Source organism: Salmo salar, chromosome ssa22 (genome assembly GCF_905237065.1).
Source record: "Salmo salar chromosome ssa22, Ssal_v3.1, whole genome shotgun sequence".
NCBI lineage: Eukaryota > Metazoa > Chordata > Actinopteri > Salmoniformes > Salmonidae > Salmo > Salmo salar.
In genome coordinates, this window is record NC_059463.1 from 39,123,624 (window position 1) to 39,136,620 (window position 12,997).

Sequence of the window (12,997 nt, forward strand, 5' to 3'; positions counted from 1 at the left end):
ATAAAAAAATGGCACATGTTTTTTCCACAAACCTGCACATCATCATGTGGCACCAATGTGAGATGTTATAGCATGGAAGCGGTGTTGCAGTCTAGTGTGTGGTGCGAGAATAATTACAAGCGATCCTGGGGAGATTTGTGTTCACATTCCCCTAAAAAAAGGGAACCGGACTGCGTAATTAAAGCAAACTGAACTCAAAACACCTCTTGAGATGGACTCTGTTCAGTTTGTTTCGAGGGCTCTTTTCAGGGGTCTGAGTTCTTTTGGAGTGTTCACACTGCACCAAACATTTTGTGAACCGCACTGAGTTCACAAAAATTGGCTGAAAGGGACCAAGTGTGATGTTCCATGCACCCACGTTGGTTTTTATGAAGCAAGTTCCATTTTAGCATTCGTCAACTCAGATGCTTGTAACTAGGGCGATGAATTGCCAGGGACCTCATGATATACACTGCTCCAAAAAATAAGGGGAACACTTAAACAACACAATGTAACTCCAAGTCAATCACACTTCTGTGAAATCAAACTGTCCACTTAGGAAGCAACACTGATTGACAATAAATTTCACATGCTGTTGTGCAAATGGAATAGACAACAGGTGGAAATTATAGGCAATTAGCAAGACACCCCCAATAAAGGAGTGGTTCTGCAGGTGGGGACCACAGACCACTTCTCAGTTCCTATGCTTCCTGGCTGATGTTTTGGTCACTTTTGAATGCTGGCGGTGCTTTCACTGTAGTGGTAGCATGAGACGGAGTCTACAACCCACACAAGTGGCTCAGGTAGTGCAGCTCATCCAGGATGGCACATCAATGCAAGCTGTGGCAAGAAGGTTTGCTGTGTCTGTCAGCGTAGTGTCCAGAGCATGGAGGCGCTACCAGGAGACAGGCCAGTACATCAGGAGACGTGGAGGAGGCCGTAGGAGGGCAACAACCCAGCAGCAGGACCGTTACCTCCGCCTTTGTGCAAGGAGGAGCAGGAGAAGCACTGCCAGAGCCCTGCAAAATGACCTCCAGCAGGCCACAAATGTGCATGTGTCTGCTCAAACGGTCTGAAACAGACTCCATGAGGGTGGTATGAGGGCCCGACGTCCACAGGTGGGGGTTGTGCTTACAGCCCAACACCGTGCAGGACGTTTGGCATTTGCCAGAGAACACAAAGATTGGCAAATTCGCCACTGGCGCCCTGTGCTCTTCACAGATGAAAGCAGGTTCACACTGAGCACGTGACAGATGTGACAGAGTCTGGAGACGCCATGGAGAACGTTCTGCTGCCTGCAACATCCTCCAGCATGACCGGTTTGGCGGTGGGTCAGTCATGGTGTGGGGTGGCATTTCTTTGGGGGGCCGCACAGCCCTCCATGTGCTCGCCAGAGGTAGCCTGACTGCCATTAGGTACCGAGATGAGATCCTCAGACCCCTTGTGAGACCATATGCTGGTGCGGTTGGCCCTGGGTTCCTCCTAATGCAAGACATTGCTAGACCTCATGTGGCTGGACTGTGTCAGCAGTTCCTGCAAGAGGAAGGCATTGATGCTATGGACTGGCCCGCCCGTTCCCCAGACCTGAATCCAATTGAGCACATCTGGGACATCATGTCTCGCTCCATCCACCAACGCCACATTGCACCACAGACTGTCCAGGAGTTGGCGGATGCTTTAGTCCAGGTCTGGGAGGAGATCCCTCAGAAGACCATCCACCACCTCATCAGGAGCATGCCCAGGCATTGTATGGAGGTCATACAGGCACGTGGAGGCCACACACACTACTGAGCCTCATTTTGACTTGTTTTAAGGACATTACATCAAAGTTGGATCAGCCTGTAGTGTGGTTTTCCACTTTATTTTTGAGTGTGACTCCAAATCCAGACCTCCATGGGTTGATACATTGGATTTCCATTGATTATTTTTGTGTGATTTTGTTGTCAGCACATTCAACTATGTAAAGAAAAAAGTATTTAATTAGATTATTTCTTTCATTCAGATCTAGGATGTGTTGTTTAAGTGTTCCCTTTATTTTTTTGAGCAGTATATGATATTTTCACGATACTTAGGTGCCGATGCGATATGTATTGCGATTCTCACGATTCTATATATATATTGTGATTTGATGTTCCAAACATATTGCTCACTCTGTTTGCTGCAGTGAGATGTGAGAGAGCATAAGAAAACGAGTTTTGATAAATCAGGGAAGTAAAAGTGCTGAAAACATGTTGGCTAACTATTTAAAAATAATATGAAAGACAAGTTGTAAGATGAAAAATACCATAGCTTGTGTGCAGGTACAGTCAACTATCGCTAGCAAAAAACCTAACACATACAGTGCATTCGGAAAGTATTCAGACCCCTTGACTTTTTCCACATTTTGTAACGGTACAGCCTTATTCTAAAATGTATACAATTATATTTGTTTCACATCAATCTACACAAAATACCCCATAATGGCAAAGCGAAAACAGGTAGTTAATTATTTTTGCTAATTTATTAAGAATAAAAAAACAGAAATACCTTATTTACATAAGTATTCAGACCCTTTGCTATCAGACTCGAAATTGAGCTCAGGTGCGTCCTGTTTCCATAGATCATCCTTGCAATTTTTCTAGAACTTGATTGGAGTCCACCTGTGGAAAATTCAGTTGATTGGACATGATTTGGAAAGGCACACAAAAAGCTGTCTATATAAGGTCCCACAGTTGATAGTGCATGTCAGAGCAAAAACCGAGCCATAAGGTTGAAGGAATTGTTCGTAGAGCTCCGAGACAGGTTTGTGTCGAGGAACAGATCAGGGGAAGGGTACCAAAACATGTCTGCAGCATTGAAGGTCACCAAGAACACAGTGACTGTCATCATTCTTCAATGAAGAAAGTTTGGAACCACCAGTACTCTTCCTAGAGCTGGCCTTGCGGCCAAACTTAGCAATCGAGTTAGAAGGGCCTTGGTCAGGGAGGTGACCAAGAATTTGATGGTCACTCTGACAGAGCTCTAGAGGTCCTCTATCGAGATGGGAGAACCTTCCAGAAGGACAACCATCTCTGCAGCACTCCACCAATCAGGCCTTTGTAGAGTGGCCAGACAGAAGCAACTCCTCAGTAAAAGGCACTTAACAGCCCGCTTGGAGTTTGCCAAAAGGCACCTAAAGACTCTCAGACCATGAGAAAAAATATTCCCTGGTCTGATGAAACAAATATTGAACCTGAATGCCAAGCGTCACATCTGGAGGAAACCTGGCACCATCCCTACGGTGAAGCATGGTGGTGGCAGCATCATGCTGTGGGAATTCTTTTCAGTGTCAGTTACTGAGAGACTAGTCAGGATTGAGGGAAAGTTGAACGGAGCAAAGTAAAGAGAGATCCTTGATGAAAACCTGATCCAGAGCGTGCAAGACCCCAGACTGGGGCGAAGGATCACCTTTCAACAGGACAACGACACTAAGCACACAGCCAAGACAACACAGGGGTGGCTTTGGGACAAGTCTCTAAATGTCCTTGAGTGGCCCAGCCAGAGCCCGGACTTGAAACCGATTGACCTCTTTCTTTCAACCTGAAAATAGCTGTGCAGCAACGCTCCAACCTGACAGAGCTTGAGAGGATCTGCAGAGAAGAATGGGAGAAACTACCCAAATACAGTTGTGCCAAGCTTGTAGCTTAATTCCCAAGAAGACTCAAGGCTCTAATCGCTGCCAAAGGTGCTTCAATAAAGTACCGAGTAAAGGATCTGAATACTTACGTAAATGTGATATTTCAGTATTTCATTTTGTATACATTTGCAAAAATGTCTAAACCTGCTTTTGCTTTGTCATTATGGTGTATTTTGTGTAGGTTGATGAGGAAAGAACCAATTTAATCCATGTTAGAATAAGGCTGTAATGTAACAAAATGTGTAAAATGTCTAGGGGTCTGAATACTTTCCGAAATAACACATGGAATCATATAGTAACCAAAAAAGTGTTAAACAAATCACTTCTTTGGTTTCTTTATGATTTCATATGTGTTATTTCATAGTTTGTATGTCTTCACTATTATTCTACAATGTAGAACATAGTAAATATGGAGAAAAACCCTTGAATTAGTAGGCGTCTCAACTTTTGACTGGAACTTATATATATTTTTAAATCGTATAACTTGTACTTGTGAATAGCCTGTACTTGTGAATAACTTGTTCACGCTCGCTCACGCAATGCAGCCGGTCTGGTTAGTGTGTGAGACGTCTTTAAAACGCTCATAACAATGACGACTGAGTGATCGAGGTACAACCGATGAATAGGTAGATGCTGTTTCAGGTGTGTAAAGATGTATAGCCGTAGCATGCTCTACCATCCTTTCCCAGGCCTATAAACCTAAGCCCTGTGTGTGTCAGGTCGTGTTGAGGTAGGTGTATTAATGTTCAGGGTCTATGAGTGCTCTAAGCAGGCTTCCCCAGGCCTAAGCCCTGAGCCCTGTGTTGTTGTCTGCTCTGCTCTATGGCTCCAGCTGGCTGCTTTAATCCTGGGGCCACATGGGACTCCCTCCCGGCTGAGGAGGGAGTTTAAACTGTTGACATGGTGCTGTCTCTCTTCAGCTCTGATCTTAGACTGACTGGCTGACTGGGAGGAACCCTTCTTTTCTGTTACACTTTTCTGCCTGTTGCCTTCAGGTAGCTATGCTGTTGCTGCTTGGCCGGTGTGCCATCCTCCCACACAGACAAACCCTCACTCTCTTTCTTTACCTTTATATCTGCGATCTCTCTCTCTCTCTCTCTCTCTCTCTCTCTCTCTCTCTCTCTCTCTCTCTCTCTCTCTCTCTCTCTCTCTCTCTCAGTTCAATTAAAAGGGCTTTATTGGCATTGGAAACATATGTTAACATTGCCAAAGCAAGTGAAATAGATCATAAACAATTGTGGAATAAACAATAAAAAATGAGATGTAAACATTACATTCACAAAAGTTCCAGAGGAATAGAGACATTTCAAATGTCATGTTATGGCTATATACAGTGTAGTGACAATGTGCAAATAGTGAAAATACAGAAGGGGAAATATTTACAATGTGCTTTGTTCTTCACTGGTTGCCCTTTTCTTGTGGCAACAGGTTACAAATCTTGATGCTGTGATGGCATACTGTGGTATTTCACCCAATATATATGGGAGTTTATCAAAATGGATTTGTTTTTCGAATTCTTTGTGGATCTGTGTAATCTGAGGGAAATATGTGTCTCTAATATGGTCATACATTTGTCAGGAGGTTAGAAAGTGCAGCTCAGTTTCCACCTCATTTTGTGGGCAGTGTGCACAAAGCCTGTCTTCTCTTGAGAGCCTGGTCTGCCTACGGCGGCCTCTCTCAATAGCAAGGCTATGCGCTCTCTCTCTGTCTCACTCTGTGTCTCTCTCTCTCTCTCTCTCTCTCTCTCTCTCTGTCTCACTGTGTCTCTGTCTCACTCTACCCCTCTATCTCTCTCCCCCTCTTTCTAACTCTATTCATCTTGCCACACTATCAATTTAGATATAAGCTGCTAGCTCTTTCACCTCCCTTCATCACAGACAGGAGACATGGAGTATCATCTTCAATATGTTTCAATAGAAGCCATTTTCTGACACCTGTCAGTATTTCTGAACATCAAAGCAAAGTCTTGATCACTGACATCTGTCTGTCTTACATCTCAAAAGCCAAAATTACTACATGCATATCAAGTACTTTGTATCCCTCATATGCTCATTGATGCTAACAAAACATTAGTCATTAGTTGTCTTATTCATATAGCATCAATGACTTTCTCCCAGATCAGCGTTGTGGTGCTGAAGATATAGTGCTACCTTTTGATCATAACAGAACAGTGCACCACCTGAAGCCAGAGAGAAGAATCTTAATTAATCCCACTTCTAATGATGCAACTACCAGTAAGAACTGAGCTGGGCAGAGGAGAGGCCTGTGTGTGTGTGTGTGTGTGTGTGTGTGTGTGTGTGTGTGTGTGTGTGTGTGTGTGTGTGTGTGTGTGTGTGTGTGTGTGTGTGTGTGTGTGTGTGTGTGTGTGTGTGTGTGTGTGTGTGTGTGTGTGTGTGTGTGTGTGTGTGTGTGTGTGTGTGTGTGTGTGTGAGCTAAAGCTATGAGTCACTCTCAAGAGGGGGCTGTAGAATAATAAAGGAATCCCCCTCTGACTCCTAAGGCTAAAGTTACAATCCGCCCCCTACTCCCCAATGACACAATACTAGAGAGGAGTGGGTGTTCTCAATCAATAGGCATGGCTCCACTTCCACAGCCCTATCCTGGGTACATACGCTTCCATTTGTAGGATGTGGTGGGTGATATTATTATAGTTCTAAATGTTCTTGGCAGAAGGAAATGTTTACCAAGTTGCAGCAGGCAGCTAAGCTGTTTGGGTCTCTGAGTGCGTGTTGGCCTAAAAGATGATCTTTGGTGTCTGGTAATTGGGCTGAGGTGGGCGAGAGAGGAGCTACTGAGAACAGAGCATTAAAGGTTGCAGGGTAGGATGAGTGTATTTGATGACTGAGTCACTGTAAGATGGAGGCATTCTAATATTGCTTACCTACACCACTACTGTAGTATTGCGCTCAGCTGAAGGAGAGAGAAGTTAGAGACCTTTGTATAACTCAGACACACACACACCCAGGGTAGGCTCTCAGGGAAAATTGAAAATCTTTACTGTATCTGTGTGGCTAGTCTTTCAAACGCAGGGATGGACAGCTTCCCCTGTCTCCTCTCTCAGTGGATAACCTGGTTCAATGAGATACATGGTGAGAGCATACCACCCCCCACGTGCAAGTTCATAGCCTACGCCAGAAGAGCCCAGTATCTCTGTTACTGGTGCACTCTAGATGTGTTGGGCTACAGTGTCTCTCTCCTTCTCCCTCCTGCAGACAGCAGCTAACATACAGTACCCGATCAAAAGTATGTGGGCACCTGCTCATCGAACATCTGATTCCAAAATCATGGGCATTAATGGAGTTGGTCCCCCCTTTGCTGCTGTAACAGCCTCCACTCTTCCAAAAGATGTTGGAACATTGCTGCCGGGACTGGCTTCCATTCAGCCGTGAGCATTAGTGAGGTCGGGCATTGATGTTTGGCGATTAAGCCTGGCTCTCAGTTGGCGTTCCAATTCATCCCAAAGGTGTTCAATGGGGTTGAGGTCAGGACTCTGTGCAGTCCAGTCAAGTTCTTCCACATCAATCTCGACAACCATTTCTTTATGGACCTCGCTTTGTGCACGGGGGCATTGTAATGCTGAAACAGGAAAGGGCCTTCCCCAAACTGTTGCCACAAAGTTGGAAGCACAGAATTGTCTAGAATGTCATTGCATGCTGTAGCATTAAGATTTCCTTTCACTGGAAGTAAGAGGCCTCGCCTGAACCATGAAAAACAGTTGGCACTGTGCATTCGGGCAGGTAGCGTTCTCCTGGCCTCCGCTAAACCCAGATTCGTCCGTTGGACTGCCAGATGGTAAAGCGTGATTCATCACTCCAGAGAACGCGTTTCCACACCTCGAGAGTCCAATGGCAGGGAGCTTTACACCACTCCAGCTGACACTTGGCATTGCACATGGTGATCTTAGGCTTGTGTGTGGCTACTCAGCCATGAAACCCATTTCATGAAGCTCGAGACAAACAGTTATTGTGCTGATGTTGCTTCCAGAGGCAGTTTGGAACTCGGTAGTGAGTTTTGCAACAGGATAGACAATTTTTACGCGCTTCAGCACTTGGCAGACCCATTCTGTGAGCTTGTGTGGCCTACCAATTCACGGCGAGCCGTTGTTGCTCCTAGATGTTTCCACTTCACAATAACAGCATTTACAGTTGACTGGGGCAGCTCTAGCAGGGCAGAAATTTGACGAATTAACTTGTTGGAAAGTTGACATCCTGTGACAGTGCCACATTGAAAGTCACTGAGCTCTTGAGTAAGGCCATTCTACAGCCAATGTTTGTCTATGGAGATTGCATGGCTTTGTGCTTGATTTTATACACCTGTCAGCAACGGGTGTTGCTGAAATGGCCGAATCCACTAATTTCAAGGTGTCCACATACTTTTTTATATATAGTGTAGCTTCTCAGCCTGTTACTGGGCGTAGTGAATGGGCAGTAATCTAAAACCACCTAAACAACCTTATCAGAAAGAAAAATAGCTTTTTCAATTTGGTTATTATCAAATTGCAGTTTATATTTCGGTGCACAGTACAGCCTCCTCATCAATTTCCAGAATACAGTTTGTTCAGGAAATCCAGGCACCGTCTGAATGCAGTTGATGGATGGTGAGTGTGTGGGAGAGCAGCCTCGAGTATCAAAGGGCTCTGAGGGTTTTCAGATAAACTATTATTGTTGTTGTTCCACCTCCCCCTTGGATCAACCCTGATGGTTGTGATCATTACTTCTGATTAAGGTCCACACAGAGGGAAGACAGACACATACTGTAGGTTAAATTATCCACACAGGAGGCAATGAGGAATAAAATGCATTACATTGTGTGTAGCAATGATGACACCTGGGCTGTGGTTACTGTGGGGGCAGGCAGTCTTCTCCTGCTTTTGCTGGTAAGGCTTGTGGGCCAATCAAACTATCATCTGGTTCTCCAGGTCTCTGGCTGTATACCACCAGAGTCTATTCTGTTTCTCCAGGTCTCTGACTGTTTAACCCCCACAGCATGTTCTGTTCTGCCTTGATTGAACTCTCCATCTCACTCTCCCTCCATCACTACAAAATGGATGGCAAAGTAGGGTTATTTTATGAAAGGGGAGTTACAGAGGAAGTGAAGAGTGTACATTGTTTGGTTCACCTTTGTGTCAGTGCATGATATACAAGAAGTACAGTCTCCTATCCGTGTTCTGTTGCACCACAAACCCCCTAAAAACCTTTGACCTCTCAGGAGTTATCCCACCCACACCCACCTACAGCTCCAGTCTTCATAGTTGTGATGTTATAAAGGCTCACAGAATGGTTCCTTTCTTTCTTTGCTCTCTTCATCATTTTGGATGATTGCCCAGATTGTTCTGGCTCCTACTCAGCAGTTTGGCTTAATTGACCTGCCTGAGGCTGAGACGGCAACATCTATCCCATTCCCTAGAGTTTAACATACAAAGACCAGGAACACTTTTTTAGTATTTTATAACTTTGTATTGCAGTTAGAATTATACATATGTAATTTTTTTATATACTATAGATCCCAAAACATTTTTCATTCAATGTAAATACAGAAAATATTAAACAATAGGGTAAGTGTACCTATTAAGCCCACTAAAATCTAAGTATAGAAATGTTTTTTATTTATTATTTGTAAAAAAAAAAAAATGTATTTTGCTCCTTTTTTCTCCCCAATTTTTTTGATCTTGTCTCATCGCTGCAACTCCTCAATCGACTCGGGAGAGGTGAAAATGGAGCCAAGTGTCCTCCGAAACATAACCCGACTAACCGTGCTACTTAACCCGGGAGCCAATCGCACCAATGTGTTGGAGGAAAACTGTTCAACTGGCGACCGGGGTCAGCCCGCAGGCCCCCCACAAGGAGTGCGATGAGCCAAATAAAGCCCCACCGGCCAAACCCTCCCTTAACCTCGATGACGCTGGGCCAAATGTGCATCGTCCTATGGGACTCCCGGCCACTGCGGCACAGCTCAGGAATGAACCTGGGTCTGTAGTAACACCTCTAGCACTGCCATGCAGTGCCTTAGACCGCTGCGCCACTCGGGAGGCCCAAGTTTAGACATTTCTAACATACACTGACTATACAAAACATTAACCCCCTAAGGTCGATGTCCACGCCCCTGCGGAAATCGAATTAGCATAACAAAAAAATCCCCATAAAAATCTGTCAGTTTAAGCTAGATATATCAGTATGTAACACTTCTGCATTTGCAGTGAAAGGTGACAGAGCTAGAGCAGTGTTTTTCAGACCATGAGACAGCCCGAAAATCGCTCTTCTCACAAAATCATCTGTAGTGTCCAAACTATTATGACGCATCTATGGAAAGATGAGACTCCCACGAACATGATGGTGTTCTCCGTTTTGCTCTACGACCCCCAGAAGTGTCTTGGGACTCGTCTGAAGTCGGTACAGCCGATCTGCCAACTTATGTCTGTAGCGTCTTTAAGCAGTTTGGGCTACACAATAAGATGACCCCTCTGTTTAAATGCGAGACACCCACAGGCCTCTGAAGGTTACCAGTTGAAAAAATTAATGGAAGTATATAGTATATGGAGACTGTTTAGTGACAAAAATAAGGGGTTCAAAACATGTAAAAAAAACAACAAATGTTTCCTGATCTATCTTATATCTCTTAGATATACAGTAGGATAGACACTTCAGAATAAACTTCATTTAGATTTTTTGGGAGGGACTATCTGTTGTTCCATATAGTGAATATTTTATTCAGTGCCTTTGTAGGGGTAAGGCAAAATAAAAATGTTTTAAAAATAACAGTTTTTCCTGATCTTTCTTATACACTACATGGCCAACAGTATGTGGACATGCCTTCAAATTAGTGGGTTCGGCTATTTCAGCCACACTCGTTGCTGACAGGTGTAAAAAATCGAGTACACAACCATCCAATCCCAATGGACAAACGTTGTCAGTAGAATGGCCTTACTGAGGAACTCTGTGACTTTCAACATGACACAGTCATAGGATGCTACCTTTCCACCAAGTCAGTTCATCAAATTTCTGCCCTGCTAGAGCTGCTCCGGTCAACTGTAAGTGCTGTTATTGTGGAAACATAAGTGGAAACTGTTATTGTGGAAATATAAGTGGAAACATCTAGGACCAACGACGGCTACCCCGCGAAGTGGTGGGCCACACAAGCTCACAGAATGGGACCGCCGAGTGCTGAAGTGCATGGCGCGTAAAAATCGTCTGTCCTCGGTTGCAACAGTTCCAAACTGCCTCTGGAAGCAACGTCAGCAAAACAACTGTTTGTCGGAAGCTTCATGAAATGGGTTTCCATGTCCGAGCAGCCGCACACAAGCCTAAGATCACCATGCACAATGTCAAGTGTTGGCTGGAGTGGTGTAAAGCTCGCCGCCATTGGACTCTGGAGCAGTGGAAGTGCGTTCTATGGAGTGATGAATCACGCTTCACCACCTGGCACTTTGACAGATGAGTCTGTGTTTGGCGGATGCCATGAGAACGCTACCTGCCCGAATGCCTAGTGCCATTTCCAACTGTAAAGTTTGTTGGAGGAGAAATAATGGTCTGGGACTGTTTTTCATGGTTCGGGCTAGGTCCCTTAGTTCCAGTGAAGGGAAATCTTAACGCTACAGCATACAATGGCATTCTAGATGATTCTGTGCTTCCAACTTTGTGGCAACAGTTTTGGGATGGCCCTTTCCTGTTTCAGCATGACAATGCCTCCGTGGACAAAGCGAGGTCCGTAAAGAAATAGTTTGTCGAGATCGCTTTGTAAGAACTTGACTGATCCGCAAAGAGCCCTGACCTCAACTCCATCGAACACCTTTGGGATGAATTGGAACGCCGACTGCGAGCCAGGCCTAATCGCCCAACATCAGTGCCTGACTTTACTAATGCTCTTGTGGCAGAATGGAAGCAAGTCCCGCAGCAATGTTCCAACATCTAGTTGAAAACCTTCCATAAAAAGTGGAGGCTGTAATAGCAGCAAAGGGGGGACCAACTCCATATTAATGCCCATGATTTTGGAATGACATGTTTGACGAGCATGTGTCAGCCATGTACTGTATCTCTCAGATAGAGGAAAGACACTTCAAAACAAACTTCCTTTAGATATTTGTTTGGGACTATCTGTTGTTCCATGTAGTCAATCAGTTTTTCAATGTGTTTGTATGGGCTAATAGCATTAATGCCCCAACATTTTTTTCATCAAATAATTGTTTCAGATTTTTTGGGATACTTCAATGGGTCTTAAAATTCTAAATCAAATAGCAAAATGATCCTTGGTACAACCTTCTTAAAACAATTCCGTATAGCTTAGTAGTACTCCCCCAGCTTAAACAGGGCTTAGACTTTTATGGGTTAAAAAGAACACCTGCTCTTTCTATGACAGACTGACCAGGTGAATCCAGGTGAAAGCTATGATCCCTTATTGATGTCACTTGTTAAATCCACTTCAATCAGTGTAGATGAAGGGGAGGAGACCGGTTAAAGAATATTTTTTAAGCCTTGAGGCAATTGAGACATGGATTGTGTATGTGTGCCATTCAGAGGGTGAATGGGCAAGACAAAATATTTAAGTGCCTTTGAACAGGGTATAGTAGTAGGTGCCAGGCACACTGGTTTGTGTGTGTCAAGAATTGCAATACTGCTGGGTTTTTCTCACAACAGTTTCCCGTGTGTATCAAGAATGGTCAACCACCCAAAGGATATCAAGCCAACTTTACACAACTGTGGGAAGCATTGGAGTCAACATGGGGCAGCATCCCTGTGGAACACTTTCAACACCTTGTAGGGTCAATGCCCCAACAAATTGAGGCTGTTCTAAGGGCAAAAGGGGTGCAACTCAATATTAGGTTTTTCTTATATATTCTTTCTGACCTCTAACCTCTGTCTCTCTTATTTCCTTCAGCTCTACAGGGTGGCCAGTCGGGGCCAGTAGGAAAAGAGCATCATGGGAGCATGGGGGGCAGGGTGAGGGAGAGGAGGGCAGCAGGAGGAGACTCCTACTGGGCTTATTCAGGTGAGTAATTTTCTCCTCCATAGTGGTACAGCTATGTCCCCAGGCAAGATGGATTAACTCTTTTGCCACAGGTTCTAGCCCTAATTCCTCTCTAGGATTCGGTCTCTTGCTCTGCTCTGATCAATTAATGAGATGGGTCAAACCTAACTGGACTGTGGCTGTAGAGACATATTACCTTACTGTAACTCTGTTATCTTCCTCTTTTGTCTTTTATTGATTCTCAACCTTTCTCCCTCCCAACTTTTCTCCCTTCTTTCCAACTCCTTCCCAATATCCAATATCCACTTATTTTTTTTTGCTCATAATTCAACTCTTCTTTCCCTCTCTCCCTTTCCCTCTTTCCCTCTCTCCCTCTGAGTGGTAGCTACATGGAGTAGTTGT

General features: G+C 44.4%; 1 protein-coding gene across 2 annotated transcripts in view; it reads left to right on the forward strand.

Annotated features, from left to right (window-relative positions):
* LOC106583528 (receptor-type tyrosine-protein phosphatase gamma) overlaps nt 1-12,997 on the forward strand; it is a 255,055-nt gene that overhangs the window by 29,200 nt on the left and 212,858 nt on the right. For both annotated transcript variants that reach the window (XM_045705290.1, XM_045705291.1), the window contains exon 2: nt 12,506-12,616. In XM_045705290.1, coding sequence (XP_045561246.1) covers nt 12,506-12,616 — 111 coding nt within the window. The remainder of the gene's footprint in view (nt 1-12,505; nt 12,617-12,997) is intronic.